The sequence below is a fragment of the Cynocephalus volans genome, chromosome 2 (assembly GCF_027409185.1).
Source record: "Cynocephalus volans isolate mCynVol1 chromosome 2, mCynVol1.pri, whole genome shotgun sequence".
In the NCBI taxonomy this organism is placed as follows: Eukaryota; Metazoa; Chordata; class Mammalia; order Dermoptera; family Cynocephalidae; genus Cynocephalus; species Cynocephalus volans.
The window spans coordinates 84,125,550-84,152,550 of NC_084461.1; the positions used below are offsets into that span (position 1 = coordinate 84,125,550).

At 39.1% G+C, this 27,001-nt stretch overlaps 2 protein-coding genes and 1 pseudogene across 4 annotated transcripts; 2 read left to right on the plus strand and 1 right to left on the minus strand.

Annotated features, from left to right (window-relative positions):
- The first annotated feature begins 2,264 nt into the window (after positions 1-2,264).
- On the plus strand, positions 2,265-23,185 carry LOC134370206 (adenylate kinase isoenzyme 6). Of its 3 annotated transcripts, none has more exons than XM_063087250.1 (5): positions 2,265-2,365; positions 4,485-4,577; positions 19,442-19,500; positions 19,614-19,759; positions 22,664-23,185. In XM_063087250.1, the coding sequence occupies exons 1-5, from the start codon at positions 2,341-2,343 to the stop codon at positions 22,854-22,856; spliced, it is 516 nt and encodes a 171-aa protein (XP_062943320.1). In that variant the 5' UTR covers positions 2,265-2,340; the 3' UTR covers positions 22,857-23,185. The 3 variants fall into 3 exon arrangements, with proteins under 3 accessions (XP_062943320.1, XP_062943318.1, XP_062943319.1); XM_063087248.1 differs by having other exon boundaries at positions 2,295-2,395; XM_063087249.1 differs by lacking the exon at positions 2,265-2,365 and adding an exon at positions 2,432-2,558.
- LOC134370205 (transcription initiation factor TFIID subunit 9-like) lies at positions 4,488-6,219 on the plus strand. Its single transcript, XM_063087247.1, has 2 exons — positions 4,488-4,577; positions 5,336-6,219. Exon 2 carries the CDS (start codon positions 5,353-5,355, stop codon positions 6,148-6,150), a length of 798 nt encoding a protein of 265 aa, XP_062943317.1. The 5' UTR covers positions 4,488-4,577; positions 5,336-5,352; the 3' UTR covers positions 6,151-6,219.
- LOC134370537 (protein FAM210A-like) lies at positions 23,004-25,065 on the minus strand (annotated as a pseudogene).
- Between the last annotated feature and the right edge of the window lie 1,936 nt (positions 25,066-27,001).

Below are 27,001 nucleotides of genomic sequence, written 5' to 3' on the forward strand. Positions count from 1 at the left end.
CAAAGAATATCCATAATGATAGTGGATTTTATTTATTCATTAAAGGGTAAATGGACCTCTCGAGGGGCTCAAAAGCTCCAAGAAATTTTAAAAAGTACCCAGTGCCCAGTTTGGGTGTAAAGATGTAGGCCCAAATGACCCCTGCGATGGTAGGGAGGGTGAAGGGACTGCATGAGATACCCGGGAAGGAATATGAGCCCCCACAGCTGTTCTTCCAGTTATTCACTTGACTTAGATGGGTGAGCTAGGGTGGAGATGCTTCCAGATCAAGAACACCCTCATCTCTTGCTCTTTTGCTCTCCCCCTCTCCACCTCGGTCACCAGTATTTGCACCCATGGATATGCTTGGGGGCATCTGTCTTATCCCTGGAGGAGGGAGGAAGTAGATTTGAGGGGGCAATAGGCCCAGGAAAAAGGAATTGAACTGTGATGGGTTGAATGGTGCCTGTTTACCACCTGGACCCTAGAATAAACTCAAACCTCTGTGACAAGATGGCGTGAAGGCAGAAGCTTCAGTAAATACTGTCCCTCAACAGTTCATGAGTGGAGCTTTCTCAGGCCCCAGCTGACCAAGGATGGCATAGAGCTGGAGAGGAAACCGTTCTCTCACCTCAGTATGAAACCCAGTACCACTCTGTCACTCTAGGGACTGGAGCTTTCAGAGCACCTCAAGACAGCCTCCTCACCTGGGTTTCTCAAGACAATGGCATAAAAGCTGTGTTAAGGGCCTTGTGGGCAGTGGGCACAGACAAATGTCAGCTGAAGCAGGACAGGGAGAGCAGGGCTAGAAGTTGCTGCATGAAGCCTGTGGTTGCAGACTGGTTAGTGGGCTCATGTGCACTATCTCTTTGGGGACTAATAATAAGCAATAATAAAAATTTTTAAAGAATCCTGAAGGCTTAGGAGTTGGGGACCCTACTGACCTCAAAAACTCCAGGAGGTATATAATTGCATTAGCAGTAAATACTGATGTTCAAAACGTTGATGCTGAATCACATATATAGTGCTGAATCTATAACTAGAAAAAACTATCAAGAAAATGTTAAATTGTTATAGAATTCCCAGATCTTAGAGTTTTCATGAATTTACAAGTCAGTCATTTGATGCAGCTTCCCTCCAAGTACACAAATTTCTTCTCTGAACATTTTCCCTCTGCAGGTAACACCTATGGCTTTCCAGCTCTATCCAACTACTTTATTGGGGGAGGGAGCGGAAGGCAGGGGGAAGGGCAAGAGAAGAATATGATTCACTGGGCTACATAAACTCTTGAGTCTTAGAATAGGTGCATATTGAGTATTAGAAAGGAAATGCTTGATGTAGAGTTCACACTTGTAAGCAGAAAAAATGGATCATAGAATGAACATTCTGCTGGGGATTCAAAAATAGCTGCCTAGAAACGGCCATAACTCTGTGTAGATTGATGTTTGTCAGTATTTTGTATACAGTGTTCTCTTTCAGTAAAATCCTACCAGGGAATCAGGTTAAGAGATTTTTCCCTTAGGATCTCATTTAGATAAAATAAAATATGTATGCCCATTATTTAGCATGCATGTGACCTCAGACTCTGTTATGTACCTGACAAGATATTTGTCTTGATCTTGATCATAATAAGATTAATAACCCCTGTTTCATGCAAGAGAGTAATATGTGAGCTATATGATAATTTAAATAATTATCTTCTTGGCAAAAGGGGTCTTTCAAGCAATTTGACTTTAGGACAAATGTGCAAGTATTACTCCTTTCCTTAGGTTCATTCCCAGAAATGTTTAACATGTTTCTAAGTCTAATTAAATAGGTTTGGGATTCACTAATTAATAATTCAAAGCCAAAATATATTTAATATATTTCCCATTTTTTTCTGTATTTGTTAGGTTTTTTTTTTTAATGAGGTGACAGGTATTGACAAGTTTTTAACACTCCACAATGTGCCATTCTGAAAGCATCACAGAAAAGAAATTAAGAAGGTGATAAAACTCAGTTACTAATACAAACACGACGAGAGCTCGTGAAGGCAGAGCTGGACTCTCGTCTCTAGGACATAACTACAGAATAGCCGCAGTCGCGGCGGCCTTACTTTGCGGGAGCTACATCCCCCCGTGGGCGGAGAGGAGCGGAAGAACCCAAGTTCTGCTTCAGTTGGAAGGGCAGCCACCGGGTCCTACTCGGGCTCAGCGCCAGCCTCCCAGTGGTTCCGCCTCCCGGGGACCTTCCAGAGTAGTCGGCGCTTCCGCGACGCAGCCCGAAAGGCGGGGACCAGCGCAGGAGTGAGTGACTTAGGCATCCACCGCACTGCCTGACTCAAAGCGCGAACCCGAGTTGTGCCCAGCCTCCGACCATGCGATGGAAGCGTGTCATAGAAGGCTAGGTAACCAATGGTCGGCGGCTGGCCACGGAGGTGGGTCGGGAGCGCCGTGCAAGTCCTCGAGAACCTCTGGGCCGCCGGCGCTTGTCCTGCCCTCCCCTTCCGTCTCCTCCCTGTAGTGCGTAGGACGCGTGAGGCGAGGCCCTCGGAGCCATCGCGCTGGGGACTATGTTGCTTCCGAACATCCTGCTCACTGGTTAGGGCACCCGGCCGGGAGGGGCTGGACGGCGGGCCAGGCAGGGAACGCCGAGTGCGCTGGGGCCTCGCGCGCCCCTGTGGGGGGCCGCCCAGTGTTCCGCTTCGAGGCCTGTCGTGGGCCGCGTGGCGTGGCCGTTGTCAGGACCTCGCGACATTTGCGGGGGGACGGGAGGCGGGGGGACGTGACGCGGAACGTTAATTCCGTTGGCCACAGGCTCCTCGGTGAGGTGGGGAGAGCTCGACAAATCCAGCTCCCCTTTCTGGCAAGCTACTTAATCTTGCTCAGTCTGGTTTTTTTGTGTGTAAAACGGGCCGTTGATTCTTTGTTAGGGTTGGCTTTGGGGTTTTTAGAGGGATGATTTCAGGCAGTATCTGGACCTCGGAAGATGAGCTAATGGTGGACGCCGACCCCTTAGGTCTCCCTTGGGCCGTCATTTATTTTTCCTTTGCATTTTAGAAATGCCTCCTAGATCAGATCTGTAAATGAGTTCGGGTGTTTGTGGCAGGGCATGACTAATTTACTGCTTAGTAAATCGTTGGTTGAGTTGGCAGCCAGAGGCTTTTATTTTTGTAAGAAGGCATCCATTGAGGATTTCTGGTCGTGTCTCGTGTAGGAATTCTGTGAGGTTCCGGGGCTGATCGTGGGGCTGTCCTGGATCTGGGGAGTCAGACTTAGGGTGCATGTTATCAGGGAAGGGAACTAAAACGCCGCATAATGATTTTAAAGAATATTATTGCCGATCCCCTTACCGGTCAGCGTCTGGGGGAAAAAAAGATTGTTATTGTTGTCATTTATCCCTGAGAATGTTTATTAAATTGTAGCAATTAATGGCATGATAGGCCATCTGTGAGAAAATCTAATGGGCGCAGCGTTATCACAACATGTAGAAAGATTAAGATGATCTCTGTGGAAATAGTTTTGACAAAACCTAAGCTTGTTGGCAGCGGACAGGTCCTGTCTGTTTCTGAGTGCTGGAGATTACTCAACAAGTGAATACTTAATCTTTAAGATTCCTTAAGGGGAAAATTTTACATCTGATTTGCAAGGGTCAGACATAGTGTCCTAGTTTTTTTTTTTTTTTTTTTTTTTTTTTTTTAATATTAAGCTATCTTGTAAAAAATCTAGAGTGAGCATTTTATTAAAAGCAGGTTGAGTCCAGGGTTTGGACTTGGTGTATTATAAAGGACTTGAGGTGAATGTTACTCTGCATGTGGAGACTTGATTTATTCCTGTTTTCTTTAACTATAATGCTTAAAGCTTAATAATTTCACTGCTGTTAAATCTTGAACAGCTGATAATTATTTGGAATGATTTGAAAATTATTTGAAAATGCATTTGGTTATCCTGGAACACATACTAAGTATAAAAAAGGAAAGGTAAAGAACAATGTGTAGTATTGCCATTTTTGTAAAAGGGAATATATGTTGTATGTGTTTGTGTACACCGTATGAACATATATATGTGCACACATGAATAGGACTTCTTCAGAAAGATATATAAGAAACCACTTTGTTGTGGTTGCCTCTAAGGAAGGGGATGGGGGTCAGTAGTAGTAATGAGATATCTTTCAGACAACTTAAATTTTTTCTGTGAACAATTTCTTCTTTAATTAAGCAAATAAATGATGGTAATTGATTTTAGGTGGTTAATCTTATCCTGGGCAGTTCTATGGTGCTGGTAGGCACTCTGGATTGGCATCAGAATCGCCAGATCCCACCCCTGGAGAATCATACACACTGGGGGAGATTCTGACATCGAGGTGGCTTTGGGAAATTTTAGTTAGGTTGTAGTGTATATTCACATATGATTGCTAATTAGGACATTTTTCATTTCAGTTGTTAAGAACCATAAGAAGGGTAGAAGGTAGCTGGAGTCAAATAAGTAGTGTTTCACAACAGTATTTTTCTGTGACTTGTCTTACAGGTACACCAGGGGTTGGAAAAACCACACTAGGCAAAGAACTTGCGGCAAGATCAGGACTGAAATACATTAATGTGGGTGATTTAGCTCGAGAAGGTAAGGGACACTTTGGTGTTAGATTTGTTTTTAAAAAAAAAAAAAGTCAGATAGTAGAGTATTAGTGGTAGCTATTGTGAGAGGGTACAAAGAGCAGAGAGAGATTGCCATTACGGTATTTATGCTCTGTTGAGGACCCACAGGAATAGAAAATATTGAGTGTCCAGTGCTGTGTCCTGATTATTTTGACCATTTCCTCCTCCCTCCCCCAAAATGGCTAGCAATTCTTTCGAACAGTAATAATTGGGAAGGCTTCCATGAAGAAATTGGACTTAGGATAGGTGGAATCTGAATATGAGGAAGAGGGAGAATGGTTTTGAGTTGGGCAAACACAAAGATTTGGGTGGTGCTAAGCAGGTATGAGGACAGTGAATATATTGTTCTCACCGGAAGGACAGATTAGATTAGTTCGATAATTGCATGCCTGCACACAATTGCATATATCCTAAAGTGGTATATATTTTTTACTTACTTTTACCCTGTTTTCCCCTAATCTTTTATATTACTCCCTTATTTGTGTCTTCATCTTTTTATATTTTATAATGATGTGTACAGCATAGGAATTCAATACATTTAAGTAAAGGGAACTTTAAGCATGCCTCATTAAAATTAAAAAGGTTTAACATTTGGTTTAAACTTTAAATATATTTTTTACAACTTAACATATATTTAAAAAATTTTTAAGTTCCTGACAGTTGCTACTAAAGTAACAATTTTGGTTTGATCTAATGTACATATTTTTTTCAAATGATCTAAAGTCTGATCACCGGATATCATGGAGTCTGGCAAGATGGCATCTCCCAAGAGCATGCCGAAAGATGCACAGATGATGGCACAAATCCTGAAGGATATGGGGATTACAGAATATGAGCCAAGAGTAATAAATCAGATGTTGGAGTTTGCCTTCCGATATGTGACCACAATTCTAGATGATGCAAAAATTTATTCAAGCCACGCTAAGAAAGCTACTGTTGATGCAGATGATGTGCGATTGGCAATTCAGTGTCGTGCAGACCAGTCTTTTACCTCTCCTCCCCCAAGAGATTTTTTATTAGATATTGCAAGGCAAAGAAATCAAACCCCTTTGCCATTGATCAAGCCATATTCAGGTCCTAGATTGCCACCTGATAGATATTGCTTAACAGCCCCAAATTATAGGCTTAAATCTCTACAAAAAAAGGCATCTACTTCTGCAGGAAGAATAACAGTTCCACGGTTAAGTGTTGGTTCAGTTACTAGCAGACCAAGTACTCCCACACTGGGCACACCAACCCCACAAACCATGTCTGTTTCAAGTAAAGTTGGTCCTCCAATGTCCCTCACAGGACAAAGGTTTACAGTACAGATGCCTACTTCACAGTCCCCAGCTGTAAAAGCATCAATTTCCGCAACATCAGCAGTTCACAATGTTCTGATTAATCCATCATTAATTGGGTCCAAAAACATTCTTATTACCACTAATATGGTGTCATCACAAAATAATGCCAATGAATCATCAAATGCATTGAAAAGAAAACGTGAAGATGAGGATGATGACGATGCGGATGATGACAATGACTATGATAATTTGTAACCTAGCCTTGATGCATGTAACATGTATACTTCGTCTTAAATCCATTGTACTGAATTGAAAATGCATGTTTAATGTTTTTAAGTTGTGTTTTAGAAAACAAAGTATTTAATGAGTAAATATAGTTACTATATATTTCAATTGAAATGTTGGATTTTCTTTGATAGGGTTAGTAATGGTTTTTCTTCAGCGTTTAAGTGTAAAAAATAAAATTGTTGTTCATCAATTTGATTGTTGGTACTTTGGCAATTATACTTAAAAGCAATTTTCTCCCTCATTGTCACCAACAGGAATAACAGTTCCAACAACTTGAAGTTGTTGCAATCTATTATTAACCACTAGACTGCCTTCAGATATTTAGATCATAGTATGATCTCTGGTGTGTAAGTCACTTTTATGGTCCTTTCTCTTAGATTGCTGAAGTATAACCATGACTCCTCTCTGGAAAGATTACTTGGTCAGGATTTTTGTTCATGGTGAATCCTCATCTGCTTGGATTTATCCTCCTCAATTGCCCAACTTCCCATTTTTCTATCCCTTTAATTAAGAACACTTGACAGCTCCTAGTATCTCCCCACTTTTTAAAAAAATAATTTTTTTTCCAGTATCCCCTTTTTTGTTTTTGTTTTTATTTTTTGACAGCTGGCTGGCAAGGGGGTTCAAACCCCTGACCTTGGTGTTATCAGCACCATATTCTACTGAGTGGGTTAACTGGACGGCCCTCTAGTATCCCTTTTTGCAGGTCACTTGAGCATCTTTGTCATATTCTCGATACTATAAGCCAGTAGCATTCTTACTTTTAATGCAGGTCTGGGGTTTAGTTTTATAATTTCTAAAACTTAGATCTTTATTTGATATTGTACATCTCTGTTTTATACCTATATGAAATCTGGTTTTGTTCCTCACTGTTGAACTTTATTTGTCCAGTGATTTCAGAGTCACATGTAGTACATTTCAGTCATGTATTTCAGTTTTATTCTCACGCACTCAGTTTAACATTTCTTTTTTCTTTTTTTTTTTTTAATTTTATTTTGTCAATATACATTGTGGTTGATTATTGTTGCCGCTTACCAAAACCTCCCTCCCTCCTCCCTCTCCTTCAGTTTAACATTTCTAAACTTAATGAAGTTACTATGTAACCTTATGAATAGCATTGAGAGGAACAGTAACACCAGACGAAGGACAATCCAGTATGAGGCACTCGTCTTCCTCTTCATTGGGTCCTTTCCTATCTGTACTTACACTCTATTAGTCAGTTGGGTATAGTCCCAACCATACTCTTTGGAGTTTATTGGTGAATTTCATGGTATGGCATCTAAGCCTTAAAAGTGCTGATTTTTCCCTTTTATAATGCATGAAGATAGATGAGGTACTTTTATTTTTTATTTTATTTTATTTTTTTTTTTGTTTCGTCTATTTATTTATTTATTTATTTATTTATTTATTTTTTAAATTTTATTTTGTCGATATACATTGTAGCTGATTAATGCTCCCCATCACCAAAACCTCCCTCCCTTCTCCCTCCCCCCCTCCCCCCCAACCATGTCCTTTCTGTTTGTTTGTTGTATCAACTTCAAATAATTGTGGTTGTTATATCTTCTTACCCCCCCCCCGTTTGTGTGTGTATGTGTGTATGTGTGTGTGTGAATTTATATATTAATTGTTAGCTCCCACCAATAAGTGAGAACATGTGGTATTTCTCTTTCTGTGCCTGACTTGTTTCACTTAATATAATTCTCTCGAGGTCCATCCATGTTGTTGCAAATGGCAGTATTTCATTCGTTTTTATAGCTGAGTAGTATTCCATTGTGTAGATGTACCACATTTTCCGTATCCACTCATCTGATGATGGGCATTTGGGCTGGTTCCAACTCTTGGCTATTGTAAAGAGTGCTGCGATGAACATTGGGGAACAGGTATACCTTCGACTTGATGATTTCCATTCCTCTGGGTATATTCCCAACAGTGGGATGGCTGGGTCGTATGGTAGATCTATTTGCAATTGTTTAAGGAACCTCCATACCATTTTCCATAGAGGCTGCACCATTTTGCAGTCCCACCAACAATGTATGAGAGTTCCTTTTTCTCCGCAGCCTCGCCAGCATTTATCGTTCATAGTCTTTTGGATTTTAGCCATCCTAACTGGGGTTAGATGGTATCTCAATGTGGTTTTGATTTGCATTTCCCGGATGCTGAGTGATGTTGAGCATTTTTTCATATGTCTGTTGGCCATTTGGATATCTTCCTTAGAGAAATGCCTACTTAGCTCTTTTGCCCATTTTTTAATTGGGTTGCTTGTTTTCTTCTTGTAAAGTTGTTTGAGTTCCTTATATATTCTGGATATTAATCCTTTGTCAGATGTATATTTTGCAAATATTTTCTCCCACTCTGTTGGTTGTCTTTTAACTCTTTTAATTGTTTCTTTTGCTGTGCAGAAGCTTTTTAGTTTGATATAATCCCATTTGTTTATTTTTCCTTTGGTTGCCCGTGCTTTTGGGGTCGTATTCATGAAGTCTGTGCCCAGTCCTATTTCCTGAAGTGTTTCCCCTATGTTTTCTTTAAGAAGTTTTATTGTCTCAGGGTGTATATTTAAATCCTTAATCCATTTTGAGTTGATTTTAGTATATGGTGAGAGGTATGGATCTAGTTTCATTCTCCTGCATAACGATATCCAGTTATCCCAGCACCACTTGCTGAAGAGGCAGTCCCTTCCCCAGTGAATAGGCTTGGTGTCTTTGTCAAAGATCAGATGGCAGTAAGTGTGAGGATTGATTTCTGGATTCTCTATTCTATTCCATTCGTCAGTGTGTCTGTTTTTATGCCAGTACCATACTGTTTTGGTTATTATAGCTTTGTAGTATAGCTTAAAGTCAGGTAGTGTTATGCCTCCAGCTTTATTTTTTTTGCTGAGCATTGCTTTGGCTATTCGTGGTCTTTTATTGTTCCATATAAATGTCTGAATAGTTTTTTCCATTTCTGAGAGAAATGTCTTTGGAATTTTGATGGGGATTGCATTGAATTTGTATATCACTTTGGGTAGTATGGACATTTTCACTATGTTGATTCTTCCAATCCAAGAGCATGGGATATCTTTCCATCTTCTTGTATCCTCTCTAATTTCTCTCAGCAGTGGTTTGTAGTTCTCATTATAGAGATTTTTCACCTCCTTGGTTAACTCAATTCCTAAGTATTTTATTTTTTTGGTGGCTATTGTAAATGGGCAGGCTTTCTTGATTTCTCCTTCTGCATGTTCACTATTGGAGAAAAGAAATGCTACTGATTTTTGTGTGTTGATTTTGTATCCTGCTACTGTGCTGAAATCATTTATCAATTCCAACAGTTTTTTTGTAGAGGTTTTAGGCTGTTCGATATATAGGATCATGTCATCTGCAAACAGGGACAGTTTGACTTCATCTTTTCCAATCTGGATGCCCTTTATTTCCTTCTCTTCTCTGATTGCTCTGGCTAGTACTTCCAACACTATGTTGAATAGGAGTGGTGAGAGTGGGCATCCTTGTCTAGTTCCTGTTCTTAAAGGAAAAGCTTTCAGCTTTTCCCCATTCAGGATGATATTGGCAGTGGGTTTGGCATATATGGCTTTAATTATGTTGAGATACTTTCCCTCTATACCTAACTTATAGAGGGTCTTTGTCATGAATGAGTGCTGAACTTTATCAAATGCTTTTTCAGCGTCTATAGAGATGATCATATGGTCCTTGTGTTTGAGTTTATTAATATGGTGTATCACATTTATTGATTTGCGTATGTTGAACCAACCTTGCATCCCTGGGATGAATCCCACTTGATCGTGATGAATAATTTTTCGTATGTGTTGCTGTATTCTGTTTGCTAGTATTTTAGTGAGGATTTTTGCATCTATATTCATCAAGGATATCGGCCTGTAGTTTTCTTTTTTGGTTATATCTTTACCTGGTTTTGGTATCAGGATGATGTTTGCTTCATAGAATGAGTTTGGGAGATTTGCGTCCGTTTCAATCTTTTGGAATAGTTTGTAAAGAATCGGTGTCAATTCCTCTTTGAATGTTTGGTAAAATTCTGCTGTGAATCCATCTGGTCCTGGGCTTTTCTTTGTTGGGAGCCTTCTGATAACAGCTTCAATCTCCTTTATTGTTATTGGTCTGTTCAAATTTTCTACGTCTTCACGGTTCAGTTTTGGGAGCTTGTGTGTGTCCAGAAATTTATCCATTTCCTCCAGATTTTCAAATTTGTTGGCGTATAGTTGTTTATAGTAGTCTCGAATGATTCCTTGTATTTCAGATGAATCAGTTGTAATATCGCCTTTTTCATTTCTACTTTTTGTTATTTGAGTCTTCTCTCTTCTTTTTTTTGTTAGCCATGCTAATGGTTTGTCAATTTTATTTATCTTTTCAAAAAACCAACTTTTTGATTCGTTGATCTTTTGAATTGTTTTTTGGTTTTCAATTTCATTCAGTTCTGCTCTGATCTTAATGATTTCTTTCCGTCTGCTAACTTTAGGATTGGATTGTTCTTGTTTTTCTAGTTCTTTAAGGTGAAGTGTTAGGTTGTTCACTTGCCATCTTTCCATTCTTCTGAAGTGAGCATTTAATGCAATAAATTTTCCCCTCAATACTGCTTTTGCAGTATCCCACAGGTTTTGGTATGATGTATCATTGTTTTCATTAGTTTCAATAAACTTTTTGATTTCCTGCTTGATTTCTTCTTGGACCCATATGTCATTAAGTAGAATGCTGTTTAATTTCCATGTGTTTGTATAGTTTCCAGAGTTTTGTTTGTTATTAATTTCTAGTTTTAATCCATTGTGGTCTGAGAAGATACATGGGATAATTCCAATTTTTTTGAATTTATTGAGACTTGATTTGTGACCTAATATGTGATCTATCTTGGAGAATGATCCATGTGCTGCTGAGAAGAATGAATATTCTGAGGTTGTTGGGTGGAATGTTCTGTAGATATCTGCCAATTCGAATTGGTCTAGAGTCTTGTTTAGATCTTGTGTTTCTCTACTGATTCTTTGCCTAGATGATCTGTCTAATATTGACAGTGGAGTGTTCAGGTCCCCTGCTATTATGGTATTAGTGTCTATTTCCTTCTTTAGGTCTAATAGAGTTTGTTTTATAAATCTGGCTGCTCCAACATTGGGTGCGTACATATTTATGATTGTTATGTCTTCTTGATGGATCAGTCCTTTTATCATTAAGTAGTGTCCCTCATTGTCTCTTTTTATGGTTTTTAGTTTAAAGTCTATTTTGTCAGATATAAGAATAGCTACTCCAGCTCGTTTTTCTTTTCTGTTTGCATGGTAAATCTTTTTCCATCCTTTCACTCTTAGTCTGTGTGAATCTTTATGGGTGAGGTGGGTCTCTTGTAGGCAGCATATAGTTGGGTCCTGCTTTTTGATCCAGTCAGCCAGTCTGTGTCTTTTAATTGGGGAATTTAAGCCTTTAACATTAAGAGTTGTTATTGAAAGGTGTTGATTTATTCCTAGCATTTTATTGGTTGTTTGGTTGTCTTAGGTGTCTTTTGTTCCTTGCTTTCTGATTTACTGTTTGGTTTCTTTGTTTGTTGGTTCCTTAGGTTGTAGATAGTGTTTTTGTTAGCTTGTTTTCTCTTCATGAATGCCATTTTTATTGTACTAGCAGGTTTAGATTTTTCTTAGGTTTTTATGGCAGTGGTAGTTATTTTTCAGGAACCAAACCCAGTACTCCCTTGAGGATTTCTTGTAAGGGTGGTCTTGTGGTAGTGAACTCCCGCAGTTTTTGTTTGTCTGAGAAATATACTATTTGCCCCTCATTTCGGAAGGATAGCCTTGCAGGGTAGAGTATTCTTGGCTGGCAATCTTTGTCTTTTAGTATTTTGAAAATATCATCCCATTCCTTTCTAGCTTTTAGGGTTTGTGATGAAAAGTCTGATGTTAACCTGACTGGGGCTCCCTTATAGGTGATTTGACGCTTCTCTCTTGCAGCTTTTAAGATTCTCTCTTTGTCTCTGAGTTTTGCCAATTTGACTATGACATGTCTTGGAGAAGGCCTTTTTGGGTTGAATACGTTTGGAGATCGTTGAGCTTCCTGGATGTGAAGATCTGTGATTTTTCCTATACCTGGGAAGTTTTCTGCCACTATTTTGTTGAATATGTTTTCAATGGAATCTCCATTTTCCTCCCCTTCTGGAATACCCATGACTCGGATATTTGAGCGCTTGAGGTTGTCTGATATCTCTCTCAGATTTTCTTCCATGTCCTTGATTCTTTTTTCTTTCTTTTTGTCTGCTTGTGTTATTTCAAACAGCCCATCTTCAAGTTCAGAGGTTCTCTCTTCAACTTCGACAAGCCTGCTGGTTAAACTCTCCGTTGTGTTTTTTATTTCGCTGAATAACTTCTTCAGTTCAGCAAGTTCTGCTACATTTTTTTTCAGGACATTGATTTCCTTGTATATTTCCTCTTTCAGATCCTGTATACTTTTCCTCATTTCATCATGATGTCTAGCTGAGTTTTCTTGTATCTCATTCAGTTTCCTTAGAATTATCACTCGAAATTCCTTATCAGTTATTTCAAGGGCTTCTTGTTCTATAGGATCTAGAGTATGAGATTTATTAACTTTTGGTGGTGTACTTTCTTGATTTTTTGTATTTCTGGTGTCTTTTTTTTGGTGTTTATTCATTGTGGCAGGGGGTTTCACAGTCCACCGGTTTAAGACTAATGACTAACTAGGATGTTGCTGTGGTTGCCAATTTGGTATGGCTCCCGCCGTGGCTGCTCAGTTGGCCTCTAGTGTCTTGTGTGTGTGGTTGCCTCGGGTCTTGGGCTTCTCCGGGGATCCACCTTTCTGGTCAGCTTGTACTCTGCTGGGCTGGTGGATCACGTACCACAGGGTGTGTGATCTCTGTTGAGCTTTCACTTTCTGTACAGGACTTCTCCCCGTTCAGTGTGCTCTGGCCCAGGCTGTTAGATCGTGCAGTGGCGACCCCACCGGGTGTGTGGTTTCTGTCCAATCTCCGCCTCCCTGGCCGCACGTCTCCCCCCTCTGTGCACACTGTGCTGGGTTGGGGCGTGTCTTCTGCACCCCTCCTCTATCAGCTGGGCCTTCAAGACCCTGCTCAGCACCGCCTCGCCCAGGAAGTCTACCAGGTTTCTGCTAGGCACAGACGACCAGTCTCTCTGGGTGCCTTTGTAGCACTGTGTAGATCTTTCTCGGGTCTTGTTCACCTTTGTATCCCCCCGGTATAAACCGAGTCTAGTGCCCGCCTGCAGCCTGCTCTCCGGCAGGTTCCAGCAGACCTGGGAACTCTCCTACCACACTATTCCCAACCAGAAATTCGTTAGGCTTTTTTCCAAACTGGTGGTCGCAGAGATGGTATCTGCCTCCCAGTAACAGGAAGTTTACCGGGGCCGGAGACCAGGGTGTGGTGGAGTGACAGTCGGCCCGCCCGTACTTCCTAGCCCTCCCAAAACTGGTCGGGACGCCCCACACCCCCATCCCTGCCAGAGAACCGTGGAGGGAGTGGGAGAGGAGGTCGGCCCGCAGGGTCCGGAAAGCCCCGCGCCAGGCCAAGCAAATGGGCTCAGTGATGGCCGAGCAGGGCGGAGCTGCCCGCACCTGGGAAAATGGAGGCAGCACCGGGGCAATGAGTGGCCTGGTGGTGCAGGCGGGGAGCCGCGTGGGCATCCACCCCCCGAACAGAGCTTTGCCAGGGATCACTCACAGTGCTGTGCCAGGTCGGGCGCTCGCTCTGTCTCTGGTTTGTTGCCTTCCGTGTTCTCGGCGCTGCCGCCTCGGGCTGTTCAGTCGCGGCGCCGCTCGGGCGCTCCCAGGAGTCTTCTTTAATGCCGGCCTGAAACCTCGAATCCTGAATAGGGCAGCTGGCCGCCTTCAGTGCGGCCCCAGCCTCCGGGATCCTGGCTGCATCCACAGCAGCCCTGGCGCCGTGTTCCCTGTTTCAAGACTCGCTTTTGCAGCTAAGAATCAGTTCTTTTCCTGCTCCACACTTCAAAGCTGTTGCCTGTAAATGAGGCAGCCTCTCCTGCCGGGGGCAAAGTGGCGTTGAGCCCCCACGACCGGCCAGCAGCAGCAGTCCTCCCTTAAGAGATGGCCAGAGAAAGGTCCACAAGTTTCCCGGCTGCCTGAGGCCCAGTGGCCACCTTTTCCACCTCAGCTACTCCGCGCCAGCCGCCGCAGCCGCCGCCATCTTGAAACCTCTGTTCTAGATGAGGTACTTTTAGAAGGTTTCTCATAACGTACCAGATTTCCTCCCTCCACCCCAGATTCTATTTGAATATATCTGAAAAATCTTACCTGGAAAATATTCTGAGGCATATGACCTCATTTTTCTCCCCCAAATGGTTATATATTTTAAGGGAAACCAGGCAATCATCTGTAAAGCAGTACTCAATTGGGGTGATTTCAGGGGACATTTGGTGACATGTGGAGACATTTTTGGTTGTCAAAATTGGGGTTGGTGGGGTTAGAGTTTGCTAGAGTTTGACGTCTAGTGGGTAGAGGCCAGGAATTCTGCTAAATGTCCTACAATTCACAGTACAGTCCCCTCAACAGAATTGCCAGGCTCAAAATGTGAGTAGTATCGAGGTTGAGAAACCCTTCCATAAAGGAATGAGGCTTCCGCATATGTGTCAGCAGCAAAAGGAAAAAAAAAAGAAAGAAAGAAATGAGGCTTAAGAAACAACCTGGTGTTAAATATTTCTAAATGGGGTTTATTGTCATCCTCGTAATCATGTTGAATTGCTCTATTAATTTGTAAGAGATCATCCTTAACTTTACTTGGAACCAAGGCAGGACAAATTAGGTGGGGGAATTCAGCTTAAAAAAACTATTGGAAGTCCTAAGTGTGGTGTGACTATAAGAATGCTTTTCTTGCCTCTGTTCTCCCAGTCTCAGATTCTGGCTTACTTGATATCCTTTCCCATATGCAGTCATTTAATCACAATCTTAATAGCATCCTTAATTTTTCTTCCACTGGCTTACCAGTCTTCAGCCTCTGTTTCTAAGCCCCAGATGCCCATAAGTCTGGACAAAGTAATCATTCTGACACTGGATTCATTTCAAACAGAAGTTGTAAAGGCTCCCAACACTTAAAATCTTGATGTGTCTCTAACCCAGGGGTTGGCAGGTTACTGTTGTTTTTGTATGACCTGTGAGCTAAACTCTGACCTGCGAAGCCTATACACTATCTGGCCCTTTACAGAAGAAGCTTGCTGATCCCTGCTCTAACCTCTTCTGAATCTCATTTTTCCCTTATCAGCTACCACCAAAAGCCTTTGAAACTAACTCCTCCATTGGCCTCTGTGACACTGCTCTGTCTTAATCTTAGCATCTCCCACCTCTGCTTCCCCCGTGATTTCACTGCAGCCATCTTGTAAGTTTGCCCCTCTCACTAGTAATCTGGTTCACTTAGGACTAGTCACTCCCTTGTGCTGATGACTCAAATTTATAATTAAGACAGACCAATTTCTAGATACCTAGATATAACCCTGACATACAAATATATTTCCAAATTAATATGTCTAAAGCACATGCTCTGAAGTCATCCTTTACTTGCCCACTCCTGATTCCTACCTCTCACAAGTACACATTCACTCTCTCCACACAGATCCACTTGCTCTCTAAATCTTGATAGTTTCTCTGAAACATCCCTATAGTACCCCTAGCCCATCCCCAAGACCATTGGTTCTGTGCCTATAGACCTAAATCAACTCAATCTCCTTAGTATCTCTTCTCTCCCACTTCTACACTATTATTTTCTTAAGGGGTGGGGGAATGATGTGATTTGAAAAAGTATTGAGAGCAGCATCAAAATATCTAGCATCCCAATAGGATTAAAGAACAGCTTTCACTTGAGTGTACAAATTCTATGTGAAATCTATATATGAAATCTATGATGGCAGTTAAAATGTGATTTTATAGTTTGACTAACAGCTGGGAATGTCTTTTAAGGTAAGAATTAGCCTTTTAACTCACCCCACAATTGTTTTTCTCTGCAAATAGTATATCTTTACCTGGAATTTCTTTAAATAACCGTAAAACTTTAGGAAATTGATTTAGTTTTGTAATCTTTTAGTAGTTTTGTTAAATCAAGCTTTTTTATCTTTGCTGTATAGACAATTAAATTTGGCTTCCAATTAAAACTTTCTAAAGTAGCATAAATTTTTCCCTTTTTTGAAATCAGAACTTAAGTTTAGAATCCATCCATTTTTCTCCATCACTAAAGTCCTTACTCTGGTACAGGCTATAATCAGTCACCTTAAATTCTGCAGTAGCTTTGATAAGGTATCCCTGCTTCTTCTGGATTTGATTCCTTCCAATTGTTCTCCACACAGAAACAAAAATGATTTTTTAAATGATATTTTATGCATAAAATGCTTTAATTTTCCTTTGCCTTAAGATAAAGTCTGAAGTCCAATGCAGCCTTCAAGGCCCTTTTTGATCAGGATTTGGCTCACCTAACCCTACCACCTACTTTCTTATGGTTCTGAAAGACTTCCCTCTCTTGGAAAAGTTTGCCCTCCCTCATATCTCTACCTTTGAATATCTTGTTTTCTCTGTTTAGAATAGTCTTCCCTACCTTTTTTCCCCCTAAGTGACTGCTTCAAGTCACTGCTTATAAGTCACTTCCTCTAAGAAGCCTCCCCTAATATCCTAAGGTTATGGTAGGTGCCCATCATATTGCTGCCGTGGCACCATGAACCATAACATTAAAATACTATAGTATATAGCATCCTATTTTGGGTGTTAATAAAAAAAGAAAAAGAAAAAAAACACTATTATAGTTTCCAGATGATGTTTGTCCTCTCCTATTTCATTATACAGTCTTTGAAGGAAGAACTGTTTGCTTTTTGTTCACTATTGTCATTATCCCTTTGGTCCCTGGTACATGGTATTTGGTAAATGTTTTCTGAAATGGATGTTTAAAAGTTTGGATTACACTTTTATTAAAATACATTAAAATGATTTAAGAAATTCTGTGTTTCAGCATTGCAGCATAAAGATTTTAATTTTAAAAGTTTATATTGCCATAGATGTCCGTTATTAAGATTTCAGTAGTCTTTTAAGAGTCAAGTATTTAAAATGTGAAAGAACGCCAGCATTTATTTGCTTAAGATTATCACATAGTACAGAATCAGCTGTAGGTATTAGATTTGGGGGCATTATAAAATACAGTATCATAAAAATAGTATATGGAAAAAATATTCCAAATCCTTATTTTTATCTTTTGTTTTCATTATAATCTTTGTCCCTATTGCAGACAATTTTGAATTCTGCTTTTTACGCTTTACACTTGTATACATGAGCATTTGTCACGTTGCTACGTAGTCTGTACTGCATAGTATTTTTTAACTTTATATTTATTCACTTTAATTAAATAATAGTTCATCAAGTTGGTAAACCAAGATTTAAGTATTTCATTATTGTTGAACTTTTTTTTATAATTTATAATATTTTCCAGTTAGAAGTTAAATGGTAGAGGAAATCTCTGAATGGATGACATATGACAGGCATTAAAGGGCTTATTTTCAATTGCATCTCTTTAGTAGCTATGAATGTCCAACATTTTTTCATGTGTGTTTACTAATGGTCTTTTCCACTTTTCCATCCTGTGTGAATTCTTATTATTTCTTTATTAAGCTACCTATTGTTATTTTGACTTTTAGGGTCTTTATATAATCTATATTTCAGTCCTTTGTCATACTACAACTATTTCTCCCAGTCTGATATTTTTCTTTTTTAAAAGTTTTATTATTTTCATTGAAGAGAGACATGTTATATGATTGAATCAGTCTTTTTATTTCTTCTATCACTCAACAAACTCAGGTGAATTATTCCTTTATAGATTCACTTTCCACTAGTTTTCTCTGGATTTAAATTAGGTCTTTGAGGTTGCTGGTTAGCTCACTTGGTTAGAGCTTGGTGCTGATAACACCAAGGTCAAGGGTTCACATCCCCCTACCAGCCAGATGCCAAAAAAAAAAAAAAAAACTCTTTAATCCATCTGGAGTTGGTGGTATAAAGTAAGGATTTAGGTGCTTTTCTAAATTGTTAACCAGTTTTCCCCACACCAAGACAGTTTAATTTGGGGTGCTGATAGAGTTTCTTGTGTAAGAGCACAAGGAAGCAGAAGCCACACTATGGTGCTGAAGAGGTAACTCACGTGCACAGACCCTCCAGGCAAGACAAGGAGTTACAACTGCCTCTGTGCCTTTCACTGGCCCTCAGACTACCCTTTTGTCACTTCAGAACTCATGCTCATTTTACCCTAATTTCAACCTGTCCCAAAATATTAAGGGGAGAGAGGTGGGAAGACTACTATGTATCATTCTCTCAGAGATGACTAAAGAATAATCTGATCCTGCCTTAGATCGGGAGACTCAGGGTAAGGTGGGAATGGTGTGCCTTACTTCCTGAAATAAGTATTCCTTTGAAAGCCAGCTCTACTTTGTTCGAAAATTCTTATGTTAAATTTGCTGCCTTTATAAATTTGCCCATCATTTCTTGTTTTGCCTTCTGAAATAAAACTAACTCTTGTGAGGAATGGCTTTTGGGGATGCTAGAAATCTAGAAGTAAAGGTACTGTTCAGGGGTGTCTGGGTAATGCCTCTTCCCCAACCCCCATGAAGATGTGAGCTCAGTGACAGATCGTTTGTTTCTGGAATCAACAACATGTTGTTTCTTTTGATAAGTTTCGTATCCTTTAGCCTAATAAATCTGGAACTTAATCTTTTACTCTGTGTGTGTGTTTGTACCAGGGTACTTGAAAAAGTTCATGGAAAGACTCATATTATCTTTTATTTTTCTGTGAACTTTTTAAAGTACCCTTCTATCTACCCATGTGTTTCCTCTTCCCACCAATCTGTAATTCAACAAATATAATGTAGTCCTTTTTTACTAATAGCCCCACAAATTCTGAAGTTGGCTATTCTTTCAAGTTGGTTTCAACTTTGATATTTAGAAGTTTCAGGTATGAGGGTACTTAAGAAAGTTTGTGGGCAAATAGAATTAAAAGATAATATGAATCCTTCCATGGAGTTTTTGAAGTCCCCTCCTATACTGCTATCCAAGTTTCCCTCTAGACAAAATTCTAATTTATCAGTATTGCTCTTTATATTTGGTGTCCATGTGACATTTATTGTCTTAGTGCCCTCCCTTGTCTCTAAAAGAATAATTGATGATATATTTCCTTTCCTAGAGTCTAGAATTAATTGAAAATTACTGAAAGTTACTTCAAAAATATTGCTTTAAATAAAAAGAAACTACAACTTATACAAGCTAATCTAAATCTCTTTTAGGGCAGTTGTATGATGGCCATGATGAAGAATATGATTGTCCCATTTTAGATGAAGATCGAGTAAGTGTGACTTTTTCATAAAGTATGCGTTTGTCAATGTAATAGGAAAGTTGACCTCAGTTTTCTTAAGGAGAATTAATCTTTTTTTTTTCTCTCTCTAACCTTCCTCACAGGTAGTTGATGAGTTAGATAACCAAATGATAGAAGGTGGAGTTATTGTTGATTACCATGGTTGTGACTTCTTCCCTGAACGCTGGTTTCATGTAGTTTTTGTGCTGAGAACAGAAAATAGTGTTTTATACAAAAGGCTTGAAACAAGGTAAGAGAGGAAAAACATTGTTCTTAAAGCATAACATAAACTTTTATTCAGATTCCTGAAATTAGCCAGTACTACTGTGATGAAGGATTCTGCTTCAAAATGTTTGGCTTCTTGTTATAAACCAAGTCTATGTGGTACTGAAATTCTGAATCTAAGACAAACAGGCACATTTATAAAACATAGGCAGTACTTTCTGAGTAAATATCTCAACTGACAATTTGATTCAGTAAAATGTACCATGTAGAAACCCTATTTAGCCATGCTTTTTCCTTGATGTAAACCCTTGATAGGAAAACAGCCAAGCCAATAACATATTCTTTGCTTACTGAATGAACATTACCCACTCAAATTATCCCCACATCAGGAATGGGAAAGCTTCTGAAAAGCTAACAAAATTAATCAGCATTTCACAATCTTTAAAATATATTTGAGTTAATCTCACTAATAGAGCATTGGATTTAATCTAGAAAAAGAGAAATTTTTAAGGAAAACTTCTTTCTGCTTGTCTTTTGATCCAAGCTGTGGGAAGATGGGGATTCAAGAGGAATTTGGAAGGCTGTCTCAGAAAGGAAAGTACCAGAATTTTGCCTAAGATTAGGTTCAGAATTTGTGGTTCTCACTGACTGGAGTCAGCCCCGGCAAACTGCTACTGGATGGTGTATTAGTCTGTTTCTGTTGCTTTTAACAGAAATACCTGAAACTGGGTAATTTATAAAGAAAATGTATTTCTTTCAGTTTCGGAATCTGGGAAGTCCACAGTCCAGAGGGCACATGTGCTGGGGGCCTTGTTGATAGATGGTGACTCTTCATAGCAATGCAGGGTGTCACGTAGTGAAAATGGCAGGAGAAAGAGAGAACTTCTTACTTGCTGTCCTTTTAAAGTCATAAGAACCACACCATTACTCCAGTACTAGGGCACAGTCCTCACCTCTTAAAAGCCTCGCCTTTCAATTACCATAATAGGATTTCCCACCCTCTTAACATTGTCACTGTGAGAATTAAGTTTCAGTGAGTTTTGGGGGACATTCAGTCCACAGAAGATGGGATACTTGTAAAATCTTTGAACAAAGGAATACAGTAGCAAATATATAGCAAAAGTTAGGTTTGGGCTAGACCTGCACTTTCATATTCTTTAAACAGTGAAAAGCCACTAAAAGTTTTTGAGCCGGAAAGTAATAGAGACCATGTGTAGCATATGTACATATAAGTACATAATGACTTTTGTCAATCAAGACAATTTAAAATTTTTATTAAAAAATTACTGTTTTATGTAAATAGCCAAAGATTGACTAAAGTTTGAAAAAACTGAGAGATCTAGTTAGTATTTTTTAATTGAAACATAGTATTTTTGTTTTTTAAACATTGAAAAAGTTATAAAGTTAATTACCCTTTAAAAAAAAACAGCTTTATTGAGATATAATTCATACAGTGTACAATTCACGCATTTAAAGTATATAATTCAGTTGTTTTTAGTATATCACAAAGTTGTGCAATCATTACCATAATCAACCATAAGCAATTTTAGAAAATGTTTGTCACCCCGAAAAGAAAGAAGTCACTCCCCATTTTCCCCAAGTTTCCCAGCCCTAGGCAACCAACAGTCTACTTTCTATCCATATGGATTTGCCTATTCTAAGCTTCTTTCACTTAGCATAAAGTTTTCAAGGTTCATCTGTATTGTAGCATATACCAGTACTTCATTTGCTAAATAATATTCCATTGTATGGATATATCATCTTTTTTATCAGTTTATCTAGGGTTGTTTCCATGTTTTGGCTATGATGAATATTGTTGCTATAAACATTCATGCACACATTTTTGTGTGACCATTATGTGTTTATTTTTCTTGGGTATATTCCTAGGAATTAATTGCTGGGTAGTGTGGTAACTCTATGTTTAACCTTTTGAAGAACTGCCAGATTGTTTTCCAAAGTGGCCGCACCATTTCATATTAACACTAGCTATGTATGAGGGTTCCAATTTCTCTCCATCCTCACCAATGCCTGTTATTGTCTTTCTGGTTATAATCATTCTAGTGGATGTGAAATAGTATCTCACTGTGGTTTAGTTTGCATCTCCTTGATAGCTAATGATGTTGAGCATCTTTTCATGTGCTGATTGGCCATTTGTATATCTTTGAAGGAATGTCTGTTTAGATCCTTTGCCCAATTTTTAATTGGGTTACATGTCTTTTAAAGTTATAAGAGTTCTTTATATATTTTAGATGTAAGTTCCCCATCACTATATGTGATTTACAAGTTTTTTCTCCCATCCTGTGGTTGCTTTTAGTGAAATTAATCATCTTTTAAGATGTTCAGTTTAATTTGTTATAAGGTTTAACTAACTTGAATTTGAATTTTTAACTTTTTAATTAACTATTTTGTTGGCTAATTTATATATCTGCCTAAAGATTATATGTTAATTTTTTCTGTGTCTTTGGAATTGGTACAGATACATCTGTGTGATCAAGTGTCCAATTCGTATATGATATTCCTTTTATACATTTCATTTTACATATGCCATCTATTTGTTTTATCAGTTTATATGTTAACTCTTTGGAAATCTCGGGCTATTGCTACAGATCTTATTTATCTCATAGCTAAGGTAGGTTGATACTCATATTTTTGCTAATTGTTAATTAATTGAATGGCTGACAAATTGCAGGGGAAAAAACTTCAGACAAACCTAAATGTTGGTTTTGTGATCCTTAGTTTAGCTCTTGTGTCAAGGAGGTCTCAAGCAGAGGTGCCAGTCTGCTTTCTCTACATAAAGAGACTGTGAGAAATATTTTTGTGATTGATTTTTCATATATTCCAAAGTGTCCAGTTTCTACTGTGTTCCTAAAACTCCAATTAATGACATTCAGTTTGCTTTTTGTTTGCTTAACCTCTCTTTGCCTTCTAGGGGCTATAGTGAGAAGAAACTAAAAGACAATATTCAGTGTGAGATTTTTCAAGTTCTTTATGAAGAAGCTATAGCATCCTACAAGGAAGAAATTGTGCATCAGCTGCCCAGCAATAAACCAGAAGAGCTAGAAGATAATATAAATCAGATCTTGAAATGGATTGACCAATGGATCAAAGATCATAACTCTTAACATATAAGACTGACCACTTTACAATTACTCTTGTTGATATCTCTCTGCCCACATCATAGAAAATGTTTTAATTAAAATTGTGTTGCAGGACTAGTAGGTGGATAATGTGAAGGTTTATGCCTAGGTTTCTTTTTCTCCATGAGAGAGCTAAACAACCTAAATTTTATGAATACAATATTATTAAGGATGGAGAGTAAAAAGTGTCATTGTTTAATGCTTCAATTGCTAAAGAATAAATAAATCTGACCAAATGGGTGGATATCTTTTAAGTTTGCAACAGAAGAAAATACAGATGAACTCTTAAAATAAAACTAAAGACTAAAGATAAAGCATCAGAGTGTTCCTTTTTTTTTCCCCCTTAAATTAAAAAAAAAAAAAAAAATGAAAGTGGTAATACCTGTACTCAATACAAAATTCAAATACAAAAGAATATACTGAAAGGTAGGTTTCCCTTCCAGGCCACCCTTGTTTCCAGGCACCCCAGGTTCCCTCCCTTTAGGAAATAATGTTACTGGTTTCCTATATATCTTTTCAGAGATTTTATGCCTGCAAAGCCTGTGCGTATGTGTGTGTACTTTTTTTTTTTTTAAGAATATGGTAGTATGCCATGCACTGTTCTGTACCTTTCTTTTTTCATTTAGAGATTATTGCAGAACATACAGACCTCCCTATTCTTTTTGAGAATAATTTCATACAATAAAATTCACTGTTTTAAAGTATATGATTCACTGGTTTTTAGCATATTTGCAAGGTTGTGCAACAATCACCCCTAATTTCAGGACTTTTTTCAACATCCTGTCTCCCAAAGAAATCTCATGCTCATTACTCTCCCTTCTCACCTCCAGGCCTCTTGCAGTCACTAATCTACTTCCTGTCTGTATGGATTTACATATCCTGGACATATCATAAAAATGGAATCATACAATATGTGGCCTTTTGTGTGTGGTTTCTTTCAAGATTCATCTATGTTGTAGCAGGTACCAGTACCTCATTTCTTTTTATGGTTGAACAATGTTCAATTTTTATACCACATTTTGTTTATCCATTCCATCAGTTGCACAATTGGGTTATATCTACTTTGGGTATTATGAAGTAGAATGCTATGAACATTTATGTATAAGTTTGTGTGTGGATGCATGTTTTCAGGTCTCTTGGGTGTATACCTCATAGTGAAATTGCTGGGTCATAGGGTAACTGTGTTTAACTTTTTGAGGAAATGCCAAACTTGTTTTTCAAAATGGTTGTACCATTTTATGTTCCACTATCAATGTATTATGGACCCAGTTTCTCCACATCCTTGCCAACACTTGTTACTGTCCATCTTTTTATTATAGCCATACTAGCAGGTGTGCAGTCATATCATTTTGGTTTTGATTTACATTTCTCTAATGAATAATGATGTTGAGTATCTTTTCATGTCCCTGTTGGTCATTTGTGTGTGTGTGTATTTTTTTTAAAGATGACCTGTAAGGGGATCTTCATCCTTGACTCGGTGTCGTGAGCACCACACTCTCCCAAGTGAGCTAACTGGCCATCCCTGTATAGGGATCCAAACCTGTGGCCTTGGTGTTATCAGCACCACACTCTCCCAAGTGAGCCATGGGCCGGCCCTAGGTGTTGCAATCTTAAACATGGCATATGTTGTTAGTGCATTTCCACTCTGAGAGTTTTTCATGATGCTCACTATGCTGTCAGGCAACCCAATGAGTTCTAGAAAAGGAACGACATTGACTCCTTTTATGGCTTCATAATAAAATGTTCCAAGCCAAACACCAGAAGTTATGAGGTGCACTGGAATCAAAATTTTTCCATATTGTCTAAATGTTTTCTCAAGTCATCGGTACAGATTAATAGATTTGTCCTGTAAAGGATCAGGCTCTTCTTTTTTTTCTGAAGGAGTTCCTTGGGCTGTGGCATTGGAGGATAAAGCCTTCTTGGGTGAAATGTCTTGCTCCCATCATTTCTGGTGGAGGACCCCTGACTGGGGTGGATGAGCATCCAGTGACTTTTCCTTTGCAACACAGTGGGTAGCAGGTAAGTGCAGCCACTGCTTTTGAGGATCTTGTCCCCAAACCACTTTGGATTCAGCATCACACAGAAGTAATGACCCCTTTATCTTTTGACAGTGTCTAAAAAGACCAGCTTCATGCAGTTCCAAGCATGTCTTGTTTGCCAGTTGGGATACAGTCCGTAGTACATTCCATTGCATTTTGAAGGATCGTGATAGGTTTCAGCTTCTACAAAGACTGGCTTCCGAGGAAGGGGCGAGCAGAGGGGAAGTCTCCAGGGCAGTACTGGCCAGGACATGGCCCGACCAAGCAAAGCAGGGTGGCCTCCCTCTGCCCTGCCGCCGCCTGTGCTCCCACTTCCACGCTGGGCCGCCGCTGCTCCTTGGGGGCCGCGGCGGGTCACTGGGTCAGGTGCCACCACCCGTGGGGCTCAGGCCGACGGGGGCCACACGCCGCCTCAGCCACGCCAGCCGTAATGCCCACAGTATGCTTGTGGCCGCCCTGCCCCGCCAGGCGACTTTTTGAAGAAGGGCTCCTGTGATACCTATAATCCCTGAATGACTTTTGACACTCATTGGGTGATGTCTGCCAGTTGCTTTTTACACTTTAACAACTTCGCTGCAAATAATATTTCAGAATTACACCTTCCTTTCAACACCTGTAGAGACTACTCAACTATTTTCGAGCAATAGATAATTGCTTTATAGAACTGTAAGGATAGCTTAATGTTTAGCACTTGTAAGTTACTTGCTGCTTCTCCTGGGATGCCTGAAGAATTTTGTTTATCATCTAATGTCAAGAATGTAATGGGGATTATGAGTTTCTATAACTTGTCCGCTATCATTTTTTTCCCAAAAACTATGCACCCTTTTCATTTGTGATTTCAGTTCTTCCCTCATTATAAGGATCTTTTATTGTATTATATATATGGAATAATTGCTGGGTTTACTTGTTAATTTCTACTTCAGAACCCCTAATTGCTGTTACATGGTATCATTTGACCTTTCTTTTTTTAATCTATTATCTTCTAATTAATTATATCTTTGTCTCCTTTCTTCACACTTATCTTAAATATAATACCAATTATTAAAGTTTAAGCTTTATTCTGTTTATGGTTCTAATTTGTTTATTCTATTAGGACCTTGCTTAGAATCTCCATTTTTTTCCCTCAGCCCTAAATTCTCCATTTTTATGTTTGTGCATTAACTTGTCGTCTTGTCTTGGTGTTCTTGTGTATTGAATCTAGTTGCCAAAGTTCTATAGCTCAAGTAATTCTCATGTAGTTGTCCTGTTCCTTTGGTTATGTTTCATCTCAAACTGGAGTTTTTGTTTTTTTATTTCATATTGCTTTGTTTTAGTCAGTATGTTTACGTAGTTGCTGTGCCATTGTCTATTGGTTTTGCTTAATTTGGGATTTCTATTCTCAGATCACTTATTTTACTATAGGTGAATTCTCTCTCATACTCTGCTTTTGTCTTGGTGTGGTAGGCTGAAAAGTGCACACTTCCTCTCTTCCCCCCAAAATGTCAACTTCCTAATCCCTGGAACCTACGAATATATTACCTTCCATGGTAATAAAGGACTTTGCAGATGGGATTAAGTTAAGGATTTTGAAATGGGAAAATTATCTGGGATTATGTGGGTGAAAACAATGTAATCACAAGGGTGTTTATGGTAGGGAGCCAAGAGAGTGCCAGTCAGAATGAAGGTATAACAGTGAAAGCAGATGTTGGAGTGACACTTTCTGAAGATGAAGGAAGTGAACATGAAAAAGTGCAGGCAGCCTCTGGAACCTGGAAAAGGCAAGGGACTGATTCTCCCAAAGAGCCTCCAGATAGAACCAGCTCTGCCAAGACCTTGATTTGAGGACTTCAGGCTCATATAGTACTTCTAACCTCCAGAACGATAGTAAATTTGTATTTTAAACCACTCAATTAGCAGTAATTTGCTATAGCAGCAAAAGAAAGCTGATACAGTAAGAACAATCTGTTCTCTTTGATCTAGACCTAATCATAGCCATTTTTACTTTGGGGGGAAATTATTCCTTTTTTCCAGTTTAAAAATTATAGACTATTGAATTCATAATACCCTCAGTCATTAGCCTATTAAAGAAACCACTTTTGGTTACTTCATTGA

What these genes read in the sequence shown, in the direction of transcription:
- LOC134370206 (XM_063087248.1), top strand. Translation starts at nt 2,341, where the DNA reads ATGGAAGCGTGTCATAGAAGGCTAGGTAACCAATGGTCGGCGGCTGGC. An exon ending in GTCGGCGGCTGGCCACGGAG is followed by an intron (nt 2,396 to 4,484) that starts GTGGGTCGGGAG and finishes CTTGTCTTACAG; the next exon opens with GTACACCAGGGGTTGGAAAA. An exon ending in CCATTTTAGATGAAGATCGA is followed by an intron (nt 19,501 to 19,613) that starts GTAAGTGTGACT and finishes CCTTCCTCACAG; the next exon opens with GTAGTTGATGAGTTAGATAA.
- LOC134370205 (XM_063087247.1), top strand. Translation starts at nt 5,353, where the DNA reads ATGGAGTCTGGCAAGATGGCATCTCCCAAGAGCATGCCGAAAGATGCA.